This window comes from Bidens hawaiensis, unplaced genomic scaffold (genome assembly GCF_021521415.1).
Source record: "Bidens hawaiensis isolate Kalapana, Puna unplaced genomic scaffold, B.hawaiensis_p1.1 tig00014763_1, whole genome shotgun sequence".
Taxonomy (NCBI): Eukaryota; Viridiplantae; Streptophyta; class Magnoliopsida; order Asterales; family Asteraceae; genus Bidens; species Bidens hawaiensis.
In genome coordinates, this window is record NW_027492300.1 from 180400 (window position 1) to 205393 (window position 24994).

At 34.6% G+C, this 24994-nt stretch overlaps 2 protein-coding genes and 2 pseudogenes across 2 annotated transcripts; all 4 read right to left on the reverse strand.

Annotated features, from left to right (window-relative positions):
- Positions 1-1030: 1030 nt before the first annotated feature.
- LOC143547612 (uncharacterized) lies at positions 1031-4528 on the reverse strand. The gene is made up of 3 exons (XM_077038997.1): positions 2502-4528; positions 2214-2449; positions 1031-1570 (listed from the first exon to the last, which is right to left on the reverse strand). The coding sequence occupies exons 1-3, from the start codon at positions 4494-4496 to the stop codon at positions 1036-1038; spliced, it is 2766 nt and encodes a 921-aa protein (XP_076895112.1). The 5' UTR covers positions 4497-4528; the 3' UTR covers positions 1031-1035.
- Positions 4529-7897: 3369 nt separating this feature from the next.
- LOC143547613 (pentatricopeptide repeat-containing protein At4g21065 pseudogene) lies at positions 7898-9792 on the reverse strand (annotated as a pseudogene).
- Positions 9793-10320: 528 nt separating this feature from the next.
- On the reverse strand, positions 10321-12035 carry LOC143547590 (monolignol oxidoreductase AtBBE-like 15 pseudogene; annotated as a pseudogene).
- A 5287-nt stretch (positions 12036-17322) lies between these two features.
- LOC143547591 (putative polygalacturonase At3g15720) lies at positions 17323-20317 on the reverse strand. Its single transcript, XM_077038979.1, has 10 exons — positions 20241-20317; positions 20032-20151; positions 19597-19734; positions 19202-19363; positions 18987-19022; positions 18665-18872; positions 18488-18569; positions 17968-18076; positions 17744-17860; positions 17323-17665 (listed from the first exon to the last, which is right to left on the reverse strand). Exons 1-10 carry the CDS (start codon positions 20241-20243, stop codon positions 17435-17437), a joined length of 1206 nt encoding a protein of 401 aa, XP_076895094.1. The 5' UTR covers positions 20244-20317; the 3' UTR covers positions 17323-17434.
- Positions 20318-24994: the final 4677 nt, after the last annotated feature.

The window sequence follows — 24994 nt, forward strand, 5'->3', positions numbered from 1 at the left end:
AGCATAAAATTCGAAAAAAGATTAAATTAATTAAAAAAATGAAGGTTTTACTTTTGATAAAATATGATCTGGATGAGCCTAACGTGTGATTTCTTTGGGTATGAATGCACAGTTAATATCAACATAATCTTCACACACCGTGCTTCCATACGTGGAACCGGTGGATGGTAACTTACAAATCTTACATGTGAGCTCACCTAAAAACCTATTAGGGGCTTTTGGTAGGATAACAGGAGTATGCTTACCATATCACACGTAGTCTTCACGCACCATTCATGAAGAACAAAACAACATTGTTCATCAATATATTGACAACATATGAAATAGTTGAGTCATGATTAGTCTCACACATCCGTCACTTAATAGTTGAATTTTTTTCATGGGATCATGCAATATTTTACCAACAGATGCTTGTTTGTCGAATAGGATGAGTGGATGTTCATGACTAGAATGGTTGAGCATTTCTTTGTGAAATGGACATTGAAGAAGGCTCGGATGTTCTTCTACTTTAATATTTTTATTATAAGTTTTGCTAAGGCCTGATTAATGATATACTTGAAATTGGACTTAGATAATCTTTGCACAAACTAATAAAATTCAAAGGTATTCGCGGCTCAGTGTAAACCTTGAAACCGCCCAAACCACCTTCCATACTGATTTTACGCTCCAGGCCTGTAGGAAAACCCCCATGAGTCAGGTTTCAAACCTAAGACCTCAACGATCCCAAACATTAACCATACCCCCATGCCATTTGACTAGAAAACCAATTGCATTTAACGCTAATGACAATTTGGCGAATGTCACATTGAACTCGTTACATGATAAGCATGTAATAGTTAAAAGATTATACATTCATTTCTATATGTAAGTCCCTAGTGACTTGATCCAATCTAAAACCACCTACAAATACATAACTTTTAGTCTGGATCTCACATGTGAGAGTTATCCTGTGAATTAACTTTACAAAGATCATACAAGAAACTATATGACTCGCTTTGAGCACCATCGGTTTGATTAATAATCGATCGTGTTTCGTCACTTGTTATCTTGAAATAATGCCTTGGAAACCGGGTTACTCCTTTCACCTTTTTTTTGTTGAGTAGAGCATGAAGGTTTGTTATCTATCAATGGAGTCTCACAAACAACACTGTAACTAACTTTCCTATGTTTCTTGCTTCTGGGCTCGTGTTTGACTTTCACGGGCTTCAACTGCTTTGGAGCCCAGACCCGTTGCAAATCTGGCATTCGGCTGGTGGACACTACCAACCGTCTAGCTCTTTCTCTCCTCTCACGAGCCTCGTTCAACTTCTGAGCATGATCGTCTTGTGTTTCACATTCATTAGTCGTGTTGACTTTATCAAGTGGATGGCAAGATTCGTCTTCTACGGATAATGAATCTTGAACCACCTTACTTGCTGACGTGTCGTTTCTCTCGTGTTTATCTCTCCATGATTGATTGCTATCCTCACTGTTGAACATGAAAGCTTGATCTTCAGTTTCTTCACCGAACGGCAAGAGATCCATTTGATCATAGATTTTGTCCACCACGTCTCCAAGATTCTCCGAGTACCTGAAAAATTGATGCTTTTCATTTGAGTAAACTGTGGTTTGTTCAAATCTGCGGTTTTAGTCCAAGAGTTTCAGATTTGCGATTTTCGTCCCTATGGTTTCATTTCACTTGCAATTAAACCCGAATTCACTAGTCCCGTTAAGTCTGATCGTTAAACCAATCAGTAAGTCCTTCACGTGAAGGGCAGTTTTGTCCTTTTTTTTCAAAATACACCCCAGCCCCTCACGTGAGGGAACTTGCGAATTAGGAGTGGAATTTATTTGGGAAGGAAAATGACAAAACCGCCCCTCACGTAAACGACACGCTGATGGATTTAACGACCAGACTTAACGGGATTAGTGAATTCGGGTTTAATTGCAAGTGAAATGAAACCACAAGGACGAAAATCGCAAATTTGAAACTATTGGACTAAAATCGCAATTTTGGGCAAACCACATAACCGCAGCTTACTCTTTTCATTTTCATTTTCCTACAAACCAAATTTCAAGTATTGACTATCATTTTTACTGTATTAAAACTCCAATCATGTATTAAAGCATTCGCATCATACTAATGACAAAATATGAAGCATTCGACAAAATACTAATGGACTAAAACTAGATACAAAAACCGTGCTGATAAAATATAATGCGGAAGTGAGTACCTCGCTTTTATGGTTCCCTCGACATAATCATAAAGGCTCACATCACCGTGTAAACCTCCTTCCACAAGGTACTGAATGATCTCCAAAAGAAAGCAAATTTGTTTCACTAGTTTCATCTTCAACGACCCCTTGATACTTCCAGCATATTCCGACTGAAGTATCTCCAAACGAAGCAAAATTTGTAATTCATATCTCATAATATTATTAAGAAAAAGATTAGAGCAAACGAAAATAAACTATTTAAAAACAAAATAAAACGAACAAAGCAACAGAAGGATACTCTCAAACTAGGTATTTTGAGGTAGAATCTGGATTATCATCCTTGTGTTCTGTCAAATCTTTCGGCTCACGTAGTAATAACTTCATGATTTCAGCAACTTGTACGGTACAGGATTCATGCTTTATACGTAACCAATAAATGAATGAATTTACAAGTCTCTCTGCCAATGTCTTCAAATCCACTACATCAGATTCAAGCCCGTGTTGAATCTTCATAGGTAAGTTACCAAAAAACGATTCTACAGTTTCTGAACATGAAACTAAAACAGCAGCATCCTGCGTTCTTGACTGATCAGAACATATACGCATCGACAAAAGTTCATCATTTATATTTTTCTCTTTCTGTTGACTTGAGTCTGAACCCTTTTCGCAGGATCCACGTGGCACGTTGTCTAGAGATAAGATCCATTTTTTCACTTCTTTCATCCAGCATTTAAGAAACTTTAACTTCTTCGACTTTTTTAACCCACTGGCAAAGTAAACCTCTGCTAAATCAACATCTGTGAACTCATACGCCGCCTTGCAAAACGAGCTCCACGTGAGGTCCAAGTACGCTTGCTTTTTCATCTTTCTTCTCTTTCCGTCACCTACATGAGCATCTTTTCCTGATGAAGAAGCGCCCTTTTGAAAATCAGTGTCACATTGAGAGAACTTGTCATTCATAAGAAGCTTCGTTCCACCAGACTTTTGAATGAAAGAATGGTTGTTAAACTTATTATCTAGAACCAATAAAACAGCTGAATGAACCGTGAACGGTTTAAGAATCCCAGTGTAAGAATCACCATTACTACTTGATAACGACAACAAAGCCCAATAACCCTCTCTATAAAGAAAACTAAGAAAAATCTGCCAAGTCGGAACCGTCTTTTTCCCGAAAAGCTCGCAACTTTCTCCTGCTAAAAGTTCAAGAACCCTATCTGCAACGAGATTGTCTAAACCATCCTTCCCTTTCTTGCCAGACTCCACAGACCGAACCACGAAAGATTCAGACAAAAATTCTTCATAAGATGCATACTCGGTGTACTTCTGAACCGCTGTAACATGCAATTTCATAACTCCATCGTTTAAACCGAGACGTTGAGCTTCCGAGCTCCCAACTTGTTTCAAATGCTGCAATTCAAGATCACAAAACTTGCACTCTAAAGGCTTACCACTAACATCCAATATTTCAAGACTCAATTGCCCACGAATCTTATCATCTAAACCACAAGACTCTGGCAACTTAGATGACACCACGATATTCGGATACACCAATCCAAACGAAACAAGCGCAGAACCTAAAACAACTGAATCAACCGAACAAAACCCCCAACCAAATTTCCTAATCTCATTACCGATAACATCTATCGTTTCCTTAAATTCTTCATCTCGGTCACAAACATCAATCCAACAAAAATGAATATCCATACCGTTCAACGCCTCACTAACCGCACCGAAACAATCACGAAACCTAGCTAAACAACCATCTAAATCCGTACAGTTTTCATTCACATCAACACATGTAAACTCACCTAACAATTTAACCGATTTACAAACCGGCGACAACAAAATAACCAAATTCGACCGAACCCGAAAACCCGAATTACCTGCCGCGTCATCAATTCGGGTCTCCCAATCAAAACCCTGAACCAAGTGAACCAAATTCTCAGCTAAATGACTGCAATTGGTCGGCAAAGAGGTCAATTGGGTAAAGGGAATTGAATTGAGAGCATTGGTGAGTGAATCTAGGGTTTGTAATGGCGAATTGAAATTGGGATCTGGGTTTTGTGAATTGAAGTGATGGGTGAGTGTAGAAGTGAAATTGGGATGCGGGTTTTGTGAATTGAAGATGAATTTGAAGGTAAAGAGTGAATCTTGAAGTGGGTTGAAGGATAAGATGAGTTTGGAGGTGGTGAGAATGGAATTGATGTAATTAGGGTTAGGGTTTGGGGATTGGAGTAATGGGTTGAGGTCGATTAGGAGGAGTATGCGGTGTGTGGTTGAGAAATCAATGGCGTGAGACATGGATGGGTTTGATTGAACGGAGAATTAGGGTTTCAAGAGGTTGAAGATGAAGAAGATCTGTGTTGCAGATTTGGATGCTTTCAGTGGATAGAGAGAAAGAAAGCATGGGCGGGAATGTAGGAATGGGGGGAAATATTTGGAAAATTTTAACGTCTTGTTTCCGGTTTACGATAAATCTCAAGAAATATGGGTGTAAATGTGCCAAGCCGAGCCTAGTTGAGCTAGAACCTGATTTGAGCACTTTTTTTAAAGTTGATATACGTTTTTATATACTCAAACTTAACTCGAGTTCAACTGTGTTTATTTTTGTTTTCCGTTTACCTGTCACTTTATTGTAATCGTTTGAATGTTTTTTAATAATGATATGATATTATTTATATTATTTTTAATTATAGCTTTTATATATAAAATAATATATGTTGCATAGTTCCATTTACCATAATATTATCTTTAATATATATTATTATTAGGAAAATTGAATTTTAATAATCTCAACTTAGTTTATTCCCATCAGTGGTTCAAAATTTAAAAAAATTGGCTCTCAATGGTCCCTCCGTTCAAAAAAAACTAACGGCGTTAAGTTTGTTCCGAATTTCAAAATGATTTTCTAGGGCTTTTGATCGGAATAAGGATACAAGTCGATTAACATAAAACTTAGCTCGAAATGATGCTTCAAATGGCTTGATTAGCTCATCAAATCGGGTGTTTGAATTTCAAATTAATAAAAATTAAGTTGTTTAAATTATCGTTTCGAGCTAAGTTTTACATTAATCGACTCATAACATTCTTCAGATCAAAAGCCCTAAAAAATCAGTTTGAAATTCGGAAAAAACTTAACAACGCTATGTTTTTTTTAACGGGGATAATTGAAAACCAACTTTTTTAAATTTGGGACCACTTGTGGGAATAAACTAAGTTGGGATTATTATTGCCAATAACAAAAAGTTGGGATTATTAAAATCCAATTTTCCTTATTATTATTATTATTATTATTATTATTATTATTATTATTATTATTATATATTTAATGCATCAAATAAAAGTTTTATAAAAATAGGTTTATTTAGACTCACAAGCTAATAAATGAAGCTCAGACTCGCTTATGCCCAGTTCAATTCGAGCTTAGCCGATCTCGAATAGCTCACAACCCGACTCGGCTCATTTGCATCCTTGTCTAAAAGCAAACCGACCCAGATTCAACGATACCCAAGTCATTTTAGATATTGATGTTAAAATTAACGTTTGTCTTATCACTTGTCACTAGTAAAAATCGATCGTAAAGTTAAAATCAAATTCAAGAAACAAGAGTAAAGTGCCAATCCACAATCGACCATATCTGTGCCGGTCAAATTTAGTTTTTAAAAATTGTGTTTTTTGGGTTTAAAATAGTGAGAATAAGTTAAAATTTGAAATAACTTGTTACAAGTCACATGGCTTTACCTAATTACATGTGTAGATGATTAGTGAACTTTTTAATAATACCCACAAGATATGACAAGCACATATGATACTTTTCTTATAATATATATAAACGTCGTAATATAAAAAAAATTCACAAGTACGTCAATAATTGTCACATACATAAACATAATAAATTTTAATCTCGAGCATTCTTTAACAAAAAATTAATCTCGATCTTCATCAACAACCGCATCATCAACATCAATATCATCAACATTTTTATTATGAGAAGAATACATGGTTAGGTACGGTCCCTTTAAAATGCAGGTTTCCGGCTCTTTTCGCTATTGTTAGGCATAAAGGTAGTAAGGTGACAGGTTGTTTTAAAAGGAATGGAGACTTGCTTGTGTGGAACTGGAGTTGGATTAGAACTCCTACCAGTAACATTGAGCGAAACGAGATACAAGAGTGTCATTCTTTACTCCAATCGATTTGTATCACGGACATGGAAGATTCTTGGTTTTGGTTGGTGGATACGAATGGCCTATTTTCAGTGAGATCAACACGAAGACTATTGGAGAATCAATTTGTGGTAAACGATTCAAGCCCATACGAGTGGAACAATTGGGTCCTGATCAAAGTAAACGCGTTCGGATGGAAAGCCCAACTTCAAAGAATCGTGACAAAAATGGATCTCTTGAGAAGGAATGTGCACACGGGGGAGTACGGTATGTCCTTTTTGTCTTGATCTTGATGAAACTGTGAACCATTTGTTGATTTACTGCTTGAAGACGGACCTAGTGTGGCAACATATAGCTAGTTGTTGTAGGCTTCACCTTTTTTTGCATTTTCCAACGGCGTGCTGGATTATCAATCTAGCTTGGCCCGGGACAGAAGACGTTCAAAGTTAATTCAGGCCATTTTTCAAGTCACACTTTGGTGTATTTGGAGAGCAAGAAACGACAAGATCTTTAATGGAGTAAACCCTACTCAAATTGTGGAAAGAGTAAAGTGCCATTTTCGTCCTTGTGGTTTGGCACATAATGCGAATTTAGTCCAAAAAGTTTATTTTTTGCATACGGACCCTCCACGTTTTCCAATTATCGCCAATTACACCCAAATCACTAATCTTGTTAAATTTAATCGTTAAGTCAGGGGTAGACATGTCTTTTCACTCTTTATTTATTATATGAGTAATTTGCCAAAATCGTCCCCGAGATTTGGCCACATTTGTGAATTTCATCCAAAAATATTTTTTTCGCAAGTAGTCATATATATGAGTAATTTTTCCAACCGTTGTCAATTTCGTCCAATTTGTTAACTCGGTCTAAATTCAACGTTAACTCAACGGTGTTACTGTCCTTTTACATATTTGTTTAAATTATTATTATTATTACACTGAGCTAAACCCTTTATATGACTAAAAATAAAGAAGAATAAACAAACAGATATCATATTGGATTCAAACATAGGAATCGTGAGATGTTATATTTGTCATCGAACAAAAACATAATAATAATAATAATAATAATAATAATAATAATAATAATAATAATAATAATAATAATAATAATAATAATAATAGCAACGGTTGGGGGGAAAAATCGATGGTCTACTTACGAAAAAAATATTTTTGGACGAAATTCGCAAATGTGATCAAACCTCAGGGATGATTTTGGCAATTTACTCATATAATAAAGAAATAGTGAAAATACATGTCTACCCCTGACTTAACGATTAAATTTAACAGGGTTAGTGATTTGGATGTAATTGGCAAGAATTGGAAAACCTGGATTGTCCATATGTAAAAAATAAACTTTTATTGGACTAAATTCGTATTATTTGCCAAACTACAAGAACGAAAATGACACTTTACTCTTGTGGAAAACAAAAAAAATACCAAGTTACCTTTGAATGGTTTCAAGATTGAAAAAAATTGTAATCGATCGGAATAGTTGGTGTTAATTTAATCTAACCTAAAATTTAAATGTATAGTACTTTGCTTAACTTCATCAAACTTTCACCAAAAGTCCTTACAAGAACACACCCCATCTCTAAAATGATGAAACCGGTTCCTATCCCGAACCACAATCTCTCGACTATAAATCTTTGACACAAACTTCGTCGCCGAATGACAATCGCCACAAACCCGCAAGTTTTTCACTATTTGTATAGGCGTCCCGGGCGGCGTCTTCAAAAGTGCAAAAGCAATGGCTAGTTTCTCACTATGTTTATTCAAAGCATCCTCTTTATCCTCTTGACCAATATCAAGCAACACTTCTGATGTACTTGGCACATAACCAGCCATCTTAATCTTCTTATGCATTTCATCAATCATCTCATGAATCTCTTTGTATAGTTCGTGTGTTCTATCGCCTGAAACAAACTCGTAGATTCTGTTGTCTAGCTCGATCATGGTACTCCCCGGGATCTTTCTTATTCCCTTTTCGCCCATCATGTTTCTAACCGCATTCTTCTTTTCCCAGTCGTGCATTTTCCCGTATATGTTGGAAAGCAAGACGTAATTAGACTCGTGCAAGGGTTCGGTTTCAATCAACTGTTTTGTAATAGTTTCACCGAGGTTTAATTCTCCGTGTAGTCTGCAAGCAGCGGTCAACGTTCTCCAAATAATCGGGTTCGGGTCAATGGGCATGTTTTTAACAAATTCTAATGCTTCTTTGACTAATCCGGCTCGGCTGTAAAGGTCAACCATGCACCCGTAATGCTCGATTTTAGGTGTTATATGAAACTCTATACTCATGGAGTTGAAATATTTAAGTCCTTCGTCGACTAACCCTGCATGACTACAAGCCGAGAGCAACCCGATAAACGTGACATCATCTGGTTTCACCCCGGAATCTATCATTTCCTCAAACAACGAAGTGGCTTTCAACCCGCGCCCGTGCATTGCCAAACCAACAATCACAGATGTCCAAGAAACAATTGTTTTTCCATTCAAAGCTCTAAACAACCTTAAACCCTTATCCACATCACCGCATTTCGCAAACATATCAATCAACGCGTTACAAAGCTCGACGCTTTTCGTAATCTTTTCCCTCTCCACATACCTTTCAACCCATCTCCCAAGCTCCAACGCGCCCAAATCACTACACGCCGACAAAACCGACACCATCGTCACATCATCCGGCCTCACCCGAGCCACCTGCATCTCCCTAAACACCTCCACCGCACTCCCCGACATCCCCATCCTCACACACCCGCCAATCATCGCACTCCACGACACCGAATCCCACTTCGGCATTTCATTGAACACCTTACGTGCACCCTCCAAACTCCCACAACAACAGTACATATGCACCAAAGTATTCATCACATGAACATCCCCATCAAACAAACACTTCACAACACTCCCATGAACCGATTCACCTAACCCTAGCCTGCCAATTGCAGCACAAGCCTTAAGCACAAATGGGTATGTAAACTTATTAGGCATAACATCATTACCCACCATTCTTTTGTAGATATTAACCGCAAAGGTGGTTGATTTATGGGTTTGGGAGTAAGCTCTGATGATGGTGTTGTAGAGGAAGGTGTCGTAGAGGTGGGGTTTGGCGTCTTTGGCGAATAAGATGAGTGATGCATAGTTGATGCAGTTGAGAGTGGATGATGTTTGGGTGAATTTGGTGAGGATTAGTGGGTTGGATTGGAGCCCTAATTTGAGGATTTGGGTGTGGATTTGGGTGAGGTTTATGAGTGTGTTGCAGGTTTGAAGAAGGTGTAGACATTGTTGTTCTGCAGCTCTTTTGTTGATCAAGATTTTGGTGGGTCTTTGCATTGTGTAAAACTGAACGGTATCGGTATACGTACAACTTATTATTAAAGCCGCAGAAGTTCGGTCGGTATCCGTTGTAAACACTGAAAATAGTAGTGGCATTCTTATAGCTTATAATTCAAAAAAAATAACATATTTAAAACGATGTTTTTGGGTTAGTTAAACTCAGGCGTTATAAGGGTAAGGAATGAAGTTGGGGGCATGTATATTGTTGTTGTGGTGGCGTTGAGAAAGGCACGTCTTGTGTTCGATGAAATGTGTAAGTGGGATGTCGTGTCGTGGGTGTGACATTTGGTCGGTATGCGAACCAATTAGGGAGAAGCAGATTAAACCGTGTATCGAAACATTAAGTTGTTATAAATTACAATTTACAATAGTATTTTTTTTTCTTACAAAAAATAGAATGCTAATTTGAAGGGGTGTTCATGTTTCAATCCGGTTTGGATTCATTTTACATTAATAAAAAACGGTACTAATTGTTTGGCACACGGTTTAATATAAAAACCGTCAAAACGGGACTGTGAAACACCCTTACTAAAACACATGCTCCTTTATTTAATCTACATCAAACAAACATCCTTAAATAATATGCAAAAGAACCATCCTACTAATACCTTCTTATCATCTCCTTCACTTCAAGAAGAAACTTATTAAGAAAAACAACAAAAGAAAACAACCAAGGATGACTCTATTACAAGAACCTTGAGAGCTTTTATAAGATTCAATCTCACTCTTTCCATTTCTCATAACCAAAGGTGGTATACTTTGCTCAAAATGAAAGAAATTATGTGGATCAACCACACCCTTCACCAATGCCAACCTCCTAAAATTACCCCTAAAATACTTCTCCCCCCACTTCATACCTTTCATGTAACTTATGTTATCCACTTCATCATTCAACCCTAAATCCAAATCCCTATAGTTCACATAAGCCCCCCTTGGATCCTTAGACACATATGGTGTCATATTCTCATACATCCTTCTCATCCAACTTACATGTTTTTCTAACAACTCAACACTTCCATCATCCCATTTCTCATAATATTGTATGCTATACAAGTACCCTTTTCGATAAGGGTACGGTATACTCGTCTCTTCGATCTCATCCATCTTTCCACCGTGCGGTTCCATGATAATAATCGGGTTGTCACCCTCCAAACACCATTTCCACATCTCTCCCAACCTATCTTCGGGTATCGCCTCTTTCACATAATCCGTCTTAGCATTAAAGTAGACTTTCGGGTCAGGTTTCCTATCTTTAAGCATATTAACACTTTCCCCATCATGGTAAGAAAAATACATAACCGACTCGATCCAACTCATTTCTCTACAATCTTTTTCCTCTAAACCTAATTCAGGAAAACTATTCGTTACAATATTCATGAGACGATCAATCGTGCCAAGAAACATCGAGTTAAACATAACTTGAAGTGTTCTTTTCCCATTATTATCAACTAAAACAGGTTGTATAATGACTCTAATGAACAGTCTTGACTTAACTTATGCCCAATGTATTGCCACTTGTTAAAAAGACTTGAACCACCTTGTTCTAAAGTTTTTGCAACACTAAAAACTATAACTTTATTAGGAACGTAAACAAGATTCACCTTCCAAGCTACCACAACACCAAAACTACCACCTCCACCACCTCTAATTGCCCAAAACAAATCTTCACCCATCGATTTTCGATCAAGAACTCGCCCATTCGCATTAATAATCTTGGCATCAACAATATTATCGGCTGCTAGACCGTACTTTCTAACCATTGCACCGAACCCTCCACCGCTTATATGCCCACCGATCCCAACTGTGGGGCAAAACCCGGCCGGGAATGCTAAATTTTTACTTTCCTTAGATGCCCAATAGTACAACTCACCAAGGGTTGCACCGGATTCGACCCATGCAGTGTTTTTAGCCGGATCGATGGTTATGGACCGTAGTTCCTTAAGGTCAAGAACTATAAAGGGGGTTTGATCATGGGAAGTGTAGGAAAGGCCTTCATAATCATGTCCTCCACTTCGGATACGAATTCGGATATTAAAGTGTTTGGAACAAAGTATGGTTGATTGTATGTGGGAATATGTTAAGGGTGTGATTATGGCTAGTGGTTTTGGGGTTTTAGGGGTGGAAAATCTAAGGTTTATGGTGGATGATTCAAGTATAGATGTATAGTTTGTGTGGTGTTGGGTGAACATGAATTGTGAGTTTGTGGAATATGAATGTTTAATGAGGCATTGATGAAATTTATCATCTATGGTTTGTGAGAATGATGAAGCTAGCATAACCATAATATTAATAATCACTAGGATAAATGGTTGAAATTTGGTTTTGATCAATAGCTTCATGTTTTCTTTTAGGTAAGAGGAGAGATTGTTGGTTTAGTTTCTTCCTTCTAAAAACTAAGGTGGTATGTATTGAATGATCTTTGGCTCCTTACACCAACTTATAATAAATAAAAAGTAAAGTATAAAACAGACACATATTTGTAAGCATAGCATTTCATACTCATCTTGATTTTAAACCAATTAGAACATGCCACAGTCAAGTCGGTTAAAAAGACATAATTTATCCATGCAAAGTAAAGCATGGTTTATCTTCTTCTTACTCAAATTTTCATGATATGTGTCCACTCGTAGGCTTATATATCCACCAAATAACATGTCAGTTTAGCGCACGCTTTCGAATTTTAGCTTATGGATTAAAATTTGAAACCGTAGGCTAAATTTAATATGAATATTAAAATTTATGAGGTTAAGCTAAATTTGAAAGTGTTGGCTAAGCCGGCGTGCTAGTTGGTAAGCTTAACTAGCACACGGATAAACACGTGTCACTTTCTGATTGATTAGAAGTTGTTATCCATTGCATTTTTATGAGTTTCAGTATAAAAAAACATAGGTTAAAATTAGCGAACACTTGGCTAACCTGGCTTGTTGTAATTGGTTTAAAATGGGGATTAATAAGTCAATATGGTTAAAAATGGACTATTTTTTATATTTCTTTTTTTTTCTATTTTGGTAATTTTTCTTAAAACTGAAAAATGGTGTATTAATTGAACAGAAGTCTTCTTCATCAAAAAAGACAAAAGGTGTTTCTGTGAACACATTTATAGTACAAAGTTTCGGAGAACGTAAATTTGCATGACAATTGTGAGTTGTGACACGTCGTATATAAACAAGTGCCACCAAAACATTAACATGCATTCAAACTGACACGTTGTTTTGTATGTTTCCTCGATCCTATAATACGCTTTTTTGTTATTTTAAGTTTTAACCACATTTTGGACGTAATATTAGTAGACAAATTCAGTTTTATTCATTATTTAATTATAAGTACTATTTAATTATAAGTACGAGTCCATCTCTAATTATATACCAAATCATGGTCTATACTCTATAATATATAACATAATCAATTGTTATAAAAAATTATATGTAGAAAAGATAATAATTTATGTTTGTACTAGGTTAAGTACCCGTGTTAACAAATTTAATTTTATAAGTTCAAAACATTTAAAGTATCAATAATAATAAGTCATGATAAATAAATTTGGCTATTAAGTATAAAAGGTACAAATATATGTTATAGTTAAATTATATACTGTTTTTACTAATGCATTAATTATAACTTGACAAAAAACTTATGATAGATATCACATGCTTGTTTAATAGTAAGGTTTAAAATTTTCTATATTTTAGAAGATAAGTGTGCTTAAACAAACATAAATATGTAAATATAGCATTTGCTACCATATAGCATTATATTTCACGAAAAAAATACCTTATAAATACTTACCCGTTTACCAGAGAACAAAATCTCAACATAAATGACCATACTATAAGAAAAAGAATAATTAATGTGCTTGCTATACAATAAATGATCGAACACAATATAAATGATACAATTATTCATGTCATGATAGAAAAGAATAAACAAAATGGTGAATTACATTAAATAAGAACAAAATTAAACCAAACAAATTATCACAGTTTGAAGAAACATTGCAGCAAAATGGCTAATCAAACCCTGCAAATTGTTAAAAAGATAAGGTTTTTACAAATGTTAACTACAAAAATTATAGCTTGTGAGTTCTCTAAATGCATGTGATGACCATTAAATTTTAAAGATTTCAGACCCAAATGAAAAAAATGGACAGAAAAAAAATTTGTGGACTTACATGAAGAATGAAAGTTGAAGAGCCGAAAAAAAACCCCATTCCTAACAACCATATTTAACCATCCTCACGTCAAGAACATGTAGATATCTTCACTTAAAGAAAAGCAATCATAGCAATTAGTGGAGACAAATAGATTTAAAGTAGGGGTGTGCAAGAAAACAAAAAAACCTATCCGAAACCGAAAAATCCAAACAGTAAAAACCAAACCGAAACAAAAACTGACGGCTTGGTTTTATGCTTTTGTAAAAACTGAAGTTATGTTTCGGTTTTGGTTTTTTCATGAAACAAAAACTGAAAAGACCGAACCGAAGCGAATTTCTAAATTGTTATTTATTTTTTATTTTAAATAATTTATAAGAATTTAATAAGCATGTAACTCAAATATTTTTACCAAAATGCATAATTATCAATTAGTTAACAATTAACAAAATTATTGATACTTATATTCATTATTTTTCCACAACTTCTTTTTCGGCCTAAATTTTCAAGGTCAAATGAAAAAAACCGAAAAAAACGAAAGGGAACCGAAACAAAAACAAAAACAAAAACAAAAACCAAAACCAAAACCGAAAACACTTAAACTAAACAGAAACCAAAACGAAAACCAATAAACCGAAACCGAGAAAACCGAAACCAAACGGTTTAAAATTCAAAAAACTTAAGTTTTGGTTCTTGGTTTGGTTTTATCTTAAAAACGCACCGAACCACACCACGCACACCCTAATTTAAAGATTCATAAGCAAAGCAACTTACCTGGAAATGGGCTATGGGAAGCAAATGCAAAGAAACACAAAAAGGCACAAATCGACGCAAAGATCAAGGACCCCTGCACAATCAAAAACTAATTTAATTAATAGTGAATATAACAGGTCACTACGCAGTCAACAATAATTCATAATAATTTAGGTAGAAAAAAAAAGAATGTATCACAGGATTGCACAAACTTAATCTAATGTAGTAAGTGCCATAAAATTCATCCAAATTTGACACTATATTAGACTTTTATCTTTTTCCAACCCATTAAGAATTGGAATTTTGATATTTGTCAACAACGTATTAACAACCATATAATCCCTAATCGAGTTAGGTGTTATTGTTTTGAAATGCAACAAAGAATTATGTTTACTATATCTTTTTTTGTTTAAGTATAGTTTTTTAAAAAACATACTGAATGCAGCTATGCATAAATTTCAAATTACTTTAGTCTTTCTAATATACAGTTATGCTTCAAGTTCTGGTGTTCACAAAATGGCCCATTTATTAATTTTGACCGACAGATTTCCTACCATCTATCTACACATGGTCTTCAATCTATCCTCTTAACTGCAACCTATTCTAAAGGATATTGAGTAATAGGCTAAAAAAAAATTGGATGATAAAAGTCATAAAAACAACAAATACATGTTTAAACCATATATTAACATTAAATCGAAATCGAGGATTTGGAAATAGAAATAAGTAACCATATTAATTCGAGCATCCAATAATAAAGAGATGTAGATACAAATCTTATATTGAAGATGGTATATAATGAGCTGATTACGACGATGATTTCAAAATGATTTCAGTTATGAATCGATAGCAAACAATGTTGATAATTGAGTATAAATGGTGATGTAAAGCAGGCTAGTTTTATTCTTTTAATATTGAAGACGATGGCCGATTACGATGATTGATACCTTAAATATTGAAGACGGCTCAATTATTAAGATATGTGGAGACTGATTGAGAGATTAAAGGAGGAACAATCTTGCATATACCTGCAAATAATTAACTTAATTCAAAACAACATAAAGTAATCATTAATTTAGTAAAGTAAAAAAATAATCAAAACTCAGCATATTTTGATGCTTCTAGTGCAATCTGATTTACTTGCATTGGACGATTGTTTGCTTCTAGTGCAATCTGATTTAATTCAAAACGAACTCAACTGAAGAATGATAAACAGGACATTCTGCAATCTGATTCATCCATTCAACATCATCCTCGGATTTACTTGCGTTGGACAATTGTTTGCTTCAGTTTCATTGGCATAATTCGTGTTCTTTGAATAAAAACGACGATTTAAAATGGCAACCTGTGAAAATTTTACTTATTTAGAAGTTGTACACCAAACCCCACTTCATAACCTATTTTAATAGAAAGCTTTCCACCAATGAATAATATTTTTACACAATATTCATTATAATGTGTATATGCACGCTCAAGTGTTTGAACTAATGAAAACAAAATTACATGAAAAAATTTTTACAAACTGAACATAAAAGCAAAATTAAGGTTTAAATGAAATTAAACACGGAGACAACAAATTCAACAACAATACATCTCCTTCAACGATAACAATTAACGAAAAATAAACATAAAAGCAAAATTAAAAACGGAACCCTAACAGAACAACAAACATATACAAAATTGTATGTAAAACATAGAAAAACAAACAATTAGAAAAAACGGTATACCTAAGTCGCTGGCGGATCGAGAAGATGTGGATGATGATGACATGCGGTGATAAGAATCTGCTTGTTCGGGTTTAAGCAAGGATTATGACATGGTTGTTCTAGTTTAAGGGATCTGATTAAGGATCGGGCTATCTAGGAAAGGGCCAAAAATGGTTTAGCGTTTTTTTAACATCAAGGATCAAGGATGATGAGACGGTTGTTGGGGTTATAATTTCAAAATAGGGTGAAACAGGAATCCGATTTGTGAGTGATATAAGGATTCAGAAGGGAGGCAGGATTTTGAGAATTAGGATGGAGTAGGAAGAGGACACGTGGTAAAGAAAACCTTTGTTTATTAAATAGTATATATAAGGATCTGAAAATTATCCAAAAGTTTAAGGGGTGTTTGGGATTACTTATTTTTGCTAACTTATAACTTACTAACTTTTTAAAAAGTAATAAGGTATTTGGGATTGGTTTTTGTATGGAGAAAAAGTTGATAAATCACACTTTTATGACTTGGAAAGGCTATAAAAGCTTTAATAAGGAATCCCAAACAACCTAAATATAAACAAAATAATGGATTTGGGTTCTTCTTTTCTAGTGCGTTGGTGACAAATTGCGCTAAGTTCTAATGGTTCTAGTTCATCGTCTTGGACCCTCGAAATCTCGGAGACAGACTTAGATTATGGTTATGAGTTTGTAACTGGTTTTAATTATTATTATTATTATTATTATTATTATTATTATTATTATTATTATTATTATTATATTGAGAGTTATTCAATCCAAATTCGTTGTATTTCATTTTAATGAGTTATATCAATTCGCTCTTTACGTTTCATTCAAAATAGCAACTAAACATGCTTCGAAATTTACTTGAATCCACCTTTATTTGTTTAAGATTTTCAAATATGTGCATGACAGAAAACATGACTAGATATGAAAATTATAAATATATATCTGATTAATCTTACTTAAACTTGCTAGCACATGGTCTTGTATAATAACATAGTTGGCCAACAAGCTACATCTGAATTTTACACCAAACGTATCATAATCCTTAACTTATAATACTTAACCTAGCAATCTCATAGTTGCAATAAGGCATTACACAAATGTGCATTAACAATTAGTTCAATAAACACGATGCGGCCGGCCTTGAGAAAGAACTCGTCCCGTAAGCATTGTTGCAATAGGCAGTTGTATCTTCTCCTTGGGCACTCGATCTTATGTTCACCTGATCCAATAAAATGCCCAAGCATGGCACGTTGTCACTGCAATCAAAATTTAACGCGTTTCGAGATGATGATGTTCCAAAGAATGATTTGTAACTTATGTCGCTGACTTTCAACGCAGATGGCTGAAATCAAGAAATGTGTAAGAATTAAGATTTGTTTCTTGACATGAATATAATGTTTGGTTAAAAAAAATAGCGTACCTTTTTAGGACAATCGTGTTTATTTGGACAATAAAATTGATCGATAATAATAGGGTTTTCAACGTTGTGAAGAATTATATTCTCGAATGTGATATCTCTAGCATATCCCGAGCCACCCTGTATATATCATCACATAGATGAAACGACCATGCATTTTAATCTTATATATTATTTATATAGGCATAGGTTATTCAAACACCATGTGCCTCTATACGAGTCGTTACCTGCCATGTTTTGATTCTAGCTCCATTTGTTGTTCCAGAAAACGTGCAATTTTGTACTTTAATACCTTCTACCGTATCGTATTCGCCATTTCCTCCCAAACTTCCGATACTAAAAATAAAGATTCCAGTAAGCACCCACACAAGCGTAAAATTATTCATTAAAACAAGCTTGGGCCTTGGTAGACTCGCGAGCCTAAATAACCTTATTATTATATCATGTTTAGTAAAAACGGCTAAATAATGTATATAATGCTATAAATAAAAGTTGTAAAACGTATATAAGAATAGTTATACGACGAATACAAGTACATCACAAAAATAGTTGATTAATAAAAATATGAGTCAAAGCTGAACCAAACTAGAGCTTGAAAAAACAATTAATGAGTCAAAGTCGAGCTTTAGAAGTAAGCTTGAAACGAGCTAACCTCAACTTTATAGATGAACATGGGTTCTAATTAAGCTCGGGCTTGATTCAACATGTTAATAACACACTATAGTTGCTCATATTGTATATACTTACCTTATACCATGTCCTGGGCCACAAAATATGCCATTAATATTGATTTGAGAGGTTTCGCTGTTTAGAGCTATACAATCGTCGCCTAATGTTTGTAAACACGAGTTAAATTAATGTCATCGAACAAAATGTCGCGCTAAAAAATAAATGCATTTAATGGTAAATAAACAAATGTTTTACCGGTTCTGATGACTGAATTTCTAACTCGTACTTGGGTTGAATGTGATATATCGATGCCATCAGTGTTAGCACTATTCGCGGGTGCAGCTATGTATAAGTATGAAAGAGTTGAATAACTGCATTGCGAAAGACCGATATGGTTTCTCGGGCTATCTAGATGACGAAGGTTTCTTAGTTGAAGCCCATTGCAACTTTGAAAGTGCATTGCCTACATCAATATGCTCATTAATTTTCTTTGAATTGTGGCATATAATAATAATAATAATAATAATAATAATAATAATAATAATAATACTTATTATCTTATGATAAGGTTTCATACCGTTGGTGGTGTGTCACAATTGGATTCTTCTTGTATCTACAAAAAATGAAAATAGGTTATTTCAAATATATATGATCATTTTAAGAATCTCAAAAATATTTTCTTTTTTAAGAATGTAAAGTTGAATTAATTTAACATTTTCATGGGATAGGATAAAAGTTATAAAGGTGGGGTATATTAGCCAACCCCTAAATTTACATGATTATGTTACGTACATATATTGAAGATTTTTTAGTCCACCAAGCGTTGCCACGACCATTGATCGTGCCACCACCGTCAATAACTAAGCCACTGACACCGTAAAAATACATCCATGCTCCAGTCTCACAACCATTCCACGATCTAGGGTCTAGGGGAGCGATGATAGTTCCTAGTATCTGTTCAAAAGTGAATACGTACGTGTATTCAATCCATAACTCTATGTTAGTTGTAAAACAAATAAACACATTATTTATTATTTATTGATAGTTTATGTTACACTTTACTTATTATTGTGAAATATATTTGTGGTAGTTATATATTCATTTTATTACTTTTCGAAGGTATTATTATTAGATTAAACGACATAAATTACTTGTATAAAATCTGCTATTAAAAGAGAAAGGTTTACCTCCAAATGGACTCGGGAAGCTTTGCATGGGCCTTGAAAGCTAATTGGGCTCACTAAAAAGGTGTTGGGCTTTGGTATGGTCAACTTTGAACTCGGACCAACATCATGACAGACCACTTGCCAAGCTCTTTCAAACGCCTTGTTTAAGAAAAATGAAATAATAATAATAATAATAATAACAATAACAATAATAAGACCATTATTGTACAACGTAATAACTTATGCATGAAAATGAGAGGTGGTAATGTTTTATTAGTTTTTGTATTTGGATTAAACTAGAAAACTAGAAGTTGATTAGACTAGAAGAAGAAAGTTGAAATTATGAACAAAGACCCAAATGGTAACGAAATAAAAATAATTTAAAAAGCAAGACATAGTCCGAATCATTAAACCTAAAATATGGACTTGATGGGAAGAAAACGTGATGATACATACCAGTGTATCGTCAGTATGACCGTCACCCTTGGCACCAAATTGCATTATGTTGTAACCAGCGGCTGAACTTTGTTGTAGAAAGTAAACCAACGAGACAATAAGCAATATTGTCCTTTGCTCCTAAGATTAGAATTACATTTAGAATGAAATTGCATCATTATGCTATCAATGAATTTAGAGATTCAAGATTTATATGAAATAGAACTCACCATGTTTCTTTTGTCTACGGTAGAAATTGTTATATGGATGACAATGATGATCAAATGTTGAGGTATATATACACAAGCATGTATGCATATGAATGAAGAGAGTAAAGAACTCAATATTTGGAGTCATAACTTTAAATTTTTAATACTTCCAAAACAGTAAAAACGAATCTTGAATTAACAAATAGAAGAAATTTAAGAATCAAATGGGATTCTCCATTTTAACCATTTTTGTTTTATTGCTCTATTTGTCTAAAATGTCCATAAAAATGATAAATAAATCGTGGAATAAGTATCTATTCTTTGAAAGACAATATATTTATGATTTGTATTAGATATCCTAAAATGAAGTGTATTTAATTTTATAAAAGTTTAAATATATCGGTTACAATTAAAAAAATAAAACAGTTATGTGAAATTAAAATTTAAGAAGGAAATAATACTTTTTGGCATTTTTTTTATTTTGTCATTTATAATAAACCAAAAACAGTGATCCTTACCTTGTATGTTTTTGTTCTTTGGAAGACAATTAATGTATGAATCCTAATTCGTTTCATTTAGCCATCGTTTATAATATTCCTAATGTTTTTATTTTATTTTATTTTAGAGAAAGTAATGTTCACGAAGTCTTGTAGATGTATCTTATAGCTTGGTAGATATAAAGCTTGCATTGGTAATCATATTTACTTTTATATTGTTTTTGTTAATTAAAGCTAAGTTATGATTTTAATCCCATAGTTAAGTTGAAACGGACTTGGTAAAGAAATTTTTAACTAGGCATATTTTTTTAAAAGAATAAATATTTTTTAATTTAATAAAAGAAAAAAAAAATCATAAATCTAATCAATTTTAATATTCTATTAATCTATAGGTGAGGTTAATTATATAGCACTAAATTTTTACGTGTAAAAATATAGAATCTAAATCTTTTATCTATGTTTATAAATTTTTCATATTTTTAAAATTTTGTTTACTTTTCACATACAAATGCATATATTATGTTAATTGTGTATAAAACTCATTAAAATATATTGTTCATATGTTTATGGTTATTTTTTAAATGTTTACCTAAATATGTGTAAATAATATAGTCTTCGTATTTTCCAACCTTTGACATTCAAGATAATAAACATTGCATAAGCTATCAAAACTAGTATTTAGTGTGTGTTGAAGATGATATGTAAAATCTATTAACACAATTGTAGTTATTTAGATCAACTGCAAGCTTTTAGAACATACAATAATCGAGTTCGTGGTATCAAAACAAACTTAGTATCTATTTTCAAAAGTAAGAGCATGTGTAACAAATCCTGTATTAAAAAAATTTGACAAAGCGATCTATGTAAAATTTGGTGCAATACCAACTTGAAGTATCCGAATGGTTAATACGAAAAGTATAAGTGTGGTACGGAAGATCTCAATGGACGGTTTGGTGGAGATCAAAAGTTCATGGACCAAGTTGAAATAACTTGGTGTCATAGTTATCTTTTAATTAGTATTAAATAAATTAGAAGTCTATGATTATTTTTCCTAGTTTGAATAGGATTATAATTGTGGGTGAATCTATCAATAGGTTTATTTTTAGTGTGATAGAAAGTATTTTGTTCTTATTTCTTATTAATGAAAAGAGTCGCATGAACGTTTTATGCAATGTCGTCTTTGGTGTTCTTGATTCACTTGTCTAAGGTTTAACAAGTGGTATCAGAGCCTAACGATCCAGACTCGTGTTTCCGATCAGCCGCAAGTCTTGATTGCAGTCGTTTTCAATCAAAGACATAAGAGGCCAAGAAGCCGATCCCGGTTAAAGTTCCGATCCAACGTGTTAAAGTTTCCGATTGTCTTTGTTGTTAGATTGAGGCGTATGAGGCATAGCTCAAAGAAAAGTTAAAGTCTCTTTTTGTGTGGACCCCGTCGAAGAAAACAAAAGGGTGTTACGTTGAGTTATCTACGATTTGCAATTATTAAGTTTGCAATTCCACTTTGTTAGTCACCTATCTTCTGGGAATTGGTGAACAGAAAGTCAACCACAATTCACAAAGTTTTTTTTTATTATATCGATCAACAACAGTCTCCATATTGGAGTATTATCATTATCTCATTGATCGGTGGGTTTTTTTTTGAGGTTTCTGTACGATCAGAGAAACCAAGAGTGCTAATCAATTTCGAAACGGAAACAATATGGTAGAATTTCAGGTGGCTGGAGGAATCAAGAAATTGAACCAGAGCAATTACAAACAATGGTCGACATGCATCAAATCGTATCTTCAAGGTCAAGATCTTTGGCAGGTAACTAACGATACCGAGACGGGACAACCCACGAATGATATTAACGGTGTTATCGGGAAGTGGCAGGTGAAAGCGGGCCGAGCTATGTTTATCATCAAGACAACGGTTGATGATGATGTTCTTGATCATATTCAAGAACTCGAATACCCAAAGCAAGTGTGGGATACGCTGGAGACCTTATTTACGAAGAAGAACAATGCTCGATTGCAACTAGTCGAAGGTGAGTTGATGACGGTTTCCCAAGGAGATCTTCTGATCGCACAACATTTTCGCAAAGTTAAGAATTTATGTCGCGAGATAGGAGAACTCGATCCACAGTCTCGGGTTAGCAATGCTCGTATGAAGCGGATACTCATCCACGGTTTAAGGCCGGAGTATCGTAGCTTTGTTACCGCTATCTAAGGGTGGGCGACCCAACCGAGTATAACCGAGTTCGAAAATATTCTTGCTAGTCAAGAAGCCTTAGCAAAACAGTTAGCTGGTGTGTCGGTTAAAAGCGAGAGCGAAGCTTTGTATGTCGAAAGGAAGGAGAAGCATCAGTTCAACAAAAATAAGAACCGGTATGGCGAGAAAGGCAAGAGTAAGTACTGGGAGAACGAGAAACGTGAACGACCGAAGAAGAAAGAATGGAACAGAAAGAGTCGAGTTGAAAACTCTGAAGAAGATTCATCGGATGAAGAGAAACAAGGAATCAAGGTACCAACCAAAGCAGTTTCCTTTTAGGTGCAATAACTGTGGACAAAAAGGGCATATGGCAAAATACTGTCGAGAACCTAAGGAGGAAGGTAATGCAGCTGTTATTAAATAAGAAGAACCATGGGAAGTGGATGCTAATATGGCCGAGGTTCAGAAAAATTACGCAGTTGACACCGAATTCAAACCGAATCTGTTAGATGAATGGTTTGAAGTAGGCTCCTGTTGGTGGACAGATCAGGAAGTAGTGCCAAAGTCGAATCAATTGAAGGCAACCTTGGAATCATCTATTGTTATTTTGAATTTAGATGATGAGGAAATTGTGGTTGAAGAAGAAAGACTGGTTGATCAAGACGTAACCGTGATAGTAACCGAACAAGACGTGAAAGAAATCGTGCTGGATGAAGTGCACGAGGAGATAGTTCCGTCTCATGTTACGGGTTGTCATGGTGGAATAGAAAACGTTGAAAGTCAACAAACCAACAAAGTTGATGTTGGAGTTTGCATGAGGTTCATGCATAGTTCGGATGATCCGAATGAACAATCGAATGAAGGAGTTAAGTTCGAGAGGGAGCATGCATCAAGTGAAGACGGAAGAATTGTTTTTGAGTATCATGATAGTTGGTCATGAAGTTGAGAAAGAAAAAGTTGTTTCCTGTCTGAAACCAAGTGATGCAGTTCAAAACAGGGGTAATCTCGAAACTAGCTCAGTTGTCAACAGGAAAAAGAACCCTGATGGTAGAGTGAAAAAGTCGAATCCAAGAATCAAGCTCAAAGAGGTGAGAGCATTACAGGATGTGAAGGATCTTGGAGGAACAATGGTGGTTGGTATTGAGAAGGAGTGTAAACTTGGTGCAATACCAACTTGAAGGACCCGAATGGTTAATACGAAAAGTATAAGGGTGGTACAGAAGATCTCAAAGGGCGGTTTGGTGGAGATCAAAAGTTCATGGACCAAGTTGAAATAACTTGGTGTCATAGTTATCTTTTAATTAGTATTAAATAAATTAGAAGTCTAGTATGATTATGTTTTCTAATTTGAGCAGGATTATAATTGTGGGTGTTATATAAACCCATCAATAGGTTTATTTTTAGTGTGGTAGAAAGTATTTTGTTCTTGTTTCTTATTAATGAAAAGAGTCGCATAAACGTTTTATGCAATATCGTCTTTGGTGTTCTTGATTCACTTGTCTAAGGTTTAACAATCTACTCTATTGTTCCAATTCTTACGCCCCCTTAACCAACTAAGGTACATGGCAAAGGACCTAAAGCCATCTATCTAGAGGTGCACATATCTGGTTTTTTCAAATACCCGGTTCCGGGTATGGAATCGGGTTCGGATGTGATAGGGTATTGGAATATCGGTATTGGCAATACCTAGGTCGGGTTCAAGTCTGGGATTGCCTCTAAAAACCATATCATGTGTATCGGGTTCAGGTATAAAACCGGGTATTCTAAAACCTACTATTTGAATACCTTATTTATGGGTGTTGAAAAAAACCTTATTTTTGGGTTATTTTTGGGTTTTTTCCAGGTTTTTTCGGGTATAGATTTGTTTTTAATGGGGTTGTAGTATTGCACTTTTTAGAGGTATTTTTCGGGTAATTTCGGGTATAGATTGGGTATTTGGAAAACCCAGTTTTGTATATTAGAAAAACCCGATTCTGGGTATGGAACCGGTTTTTAAGTATTACCGTATACAAATCGGGTCCGGTTCAAGTACCCAGTTTCGGGTTTTTTCCAGGTTTTTTCGGGTATAGATTTGTTTTTAATGGGGT

What these genes read in the sequence shown, in the direction of transcription:
- LOC143547612 (XM_077038997.1), bottom strand. Translation starts at nt 4,496, where the DNA reads ATGTCTCACGCCATTGATTTCTCAACCACACACCGCATACTCCTCCTA. An exon ending in ATTCTACCTCAAAATACCTA is followed by an intron (nt 2,450 to 2,501) that starts GTTTGAGAGTAT and finishes GTTTTTAAATAG; the next exon opens with TTTATTTTCGTTTGCTCTAA. An exon ending in GAGGGAACCATAAAAGCGAG is followed by an intron (nt 1,571 to 2,213) that starts GTACTCACTTCC and finishes TCAATTTTTCAG; the next exon opens with GTACTCGGAGAATCTTGGAG.
- LOC143547591 (XM_077038979.1), bottom strand. An exon ending in CTTCCCGAGTCCATTTGGAG is followed by an intron (nt 19,364 to 19,596) that starts GTAAACCTTTCT and finishes ACTTTTGAACAG; the next exon opens with ATACTAGGAACTATCATCGC. An exon ending in ATTGTGACACACCACCAACG is followed by an intron (nt 18,873 to 18,986) that starts GTATGAAACCTT and finishes ATATTGATGTAG; the next exon opens with GCAATGCACTTTCAAAGTTG.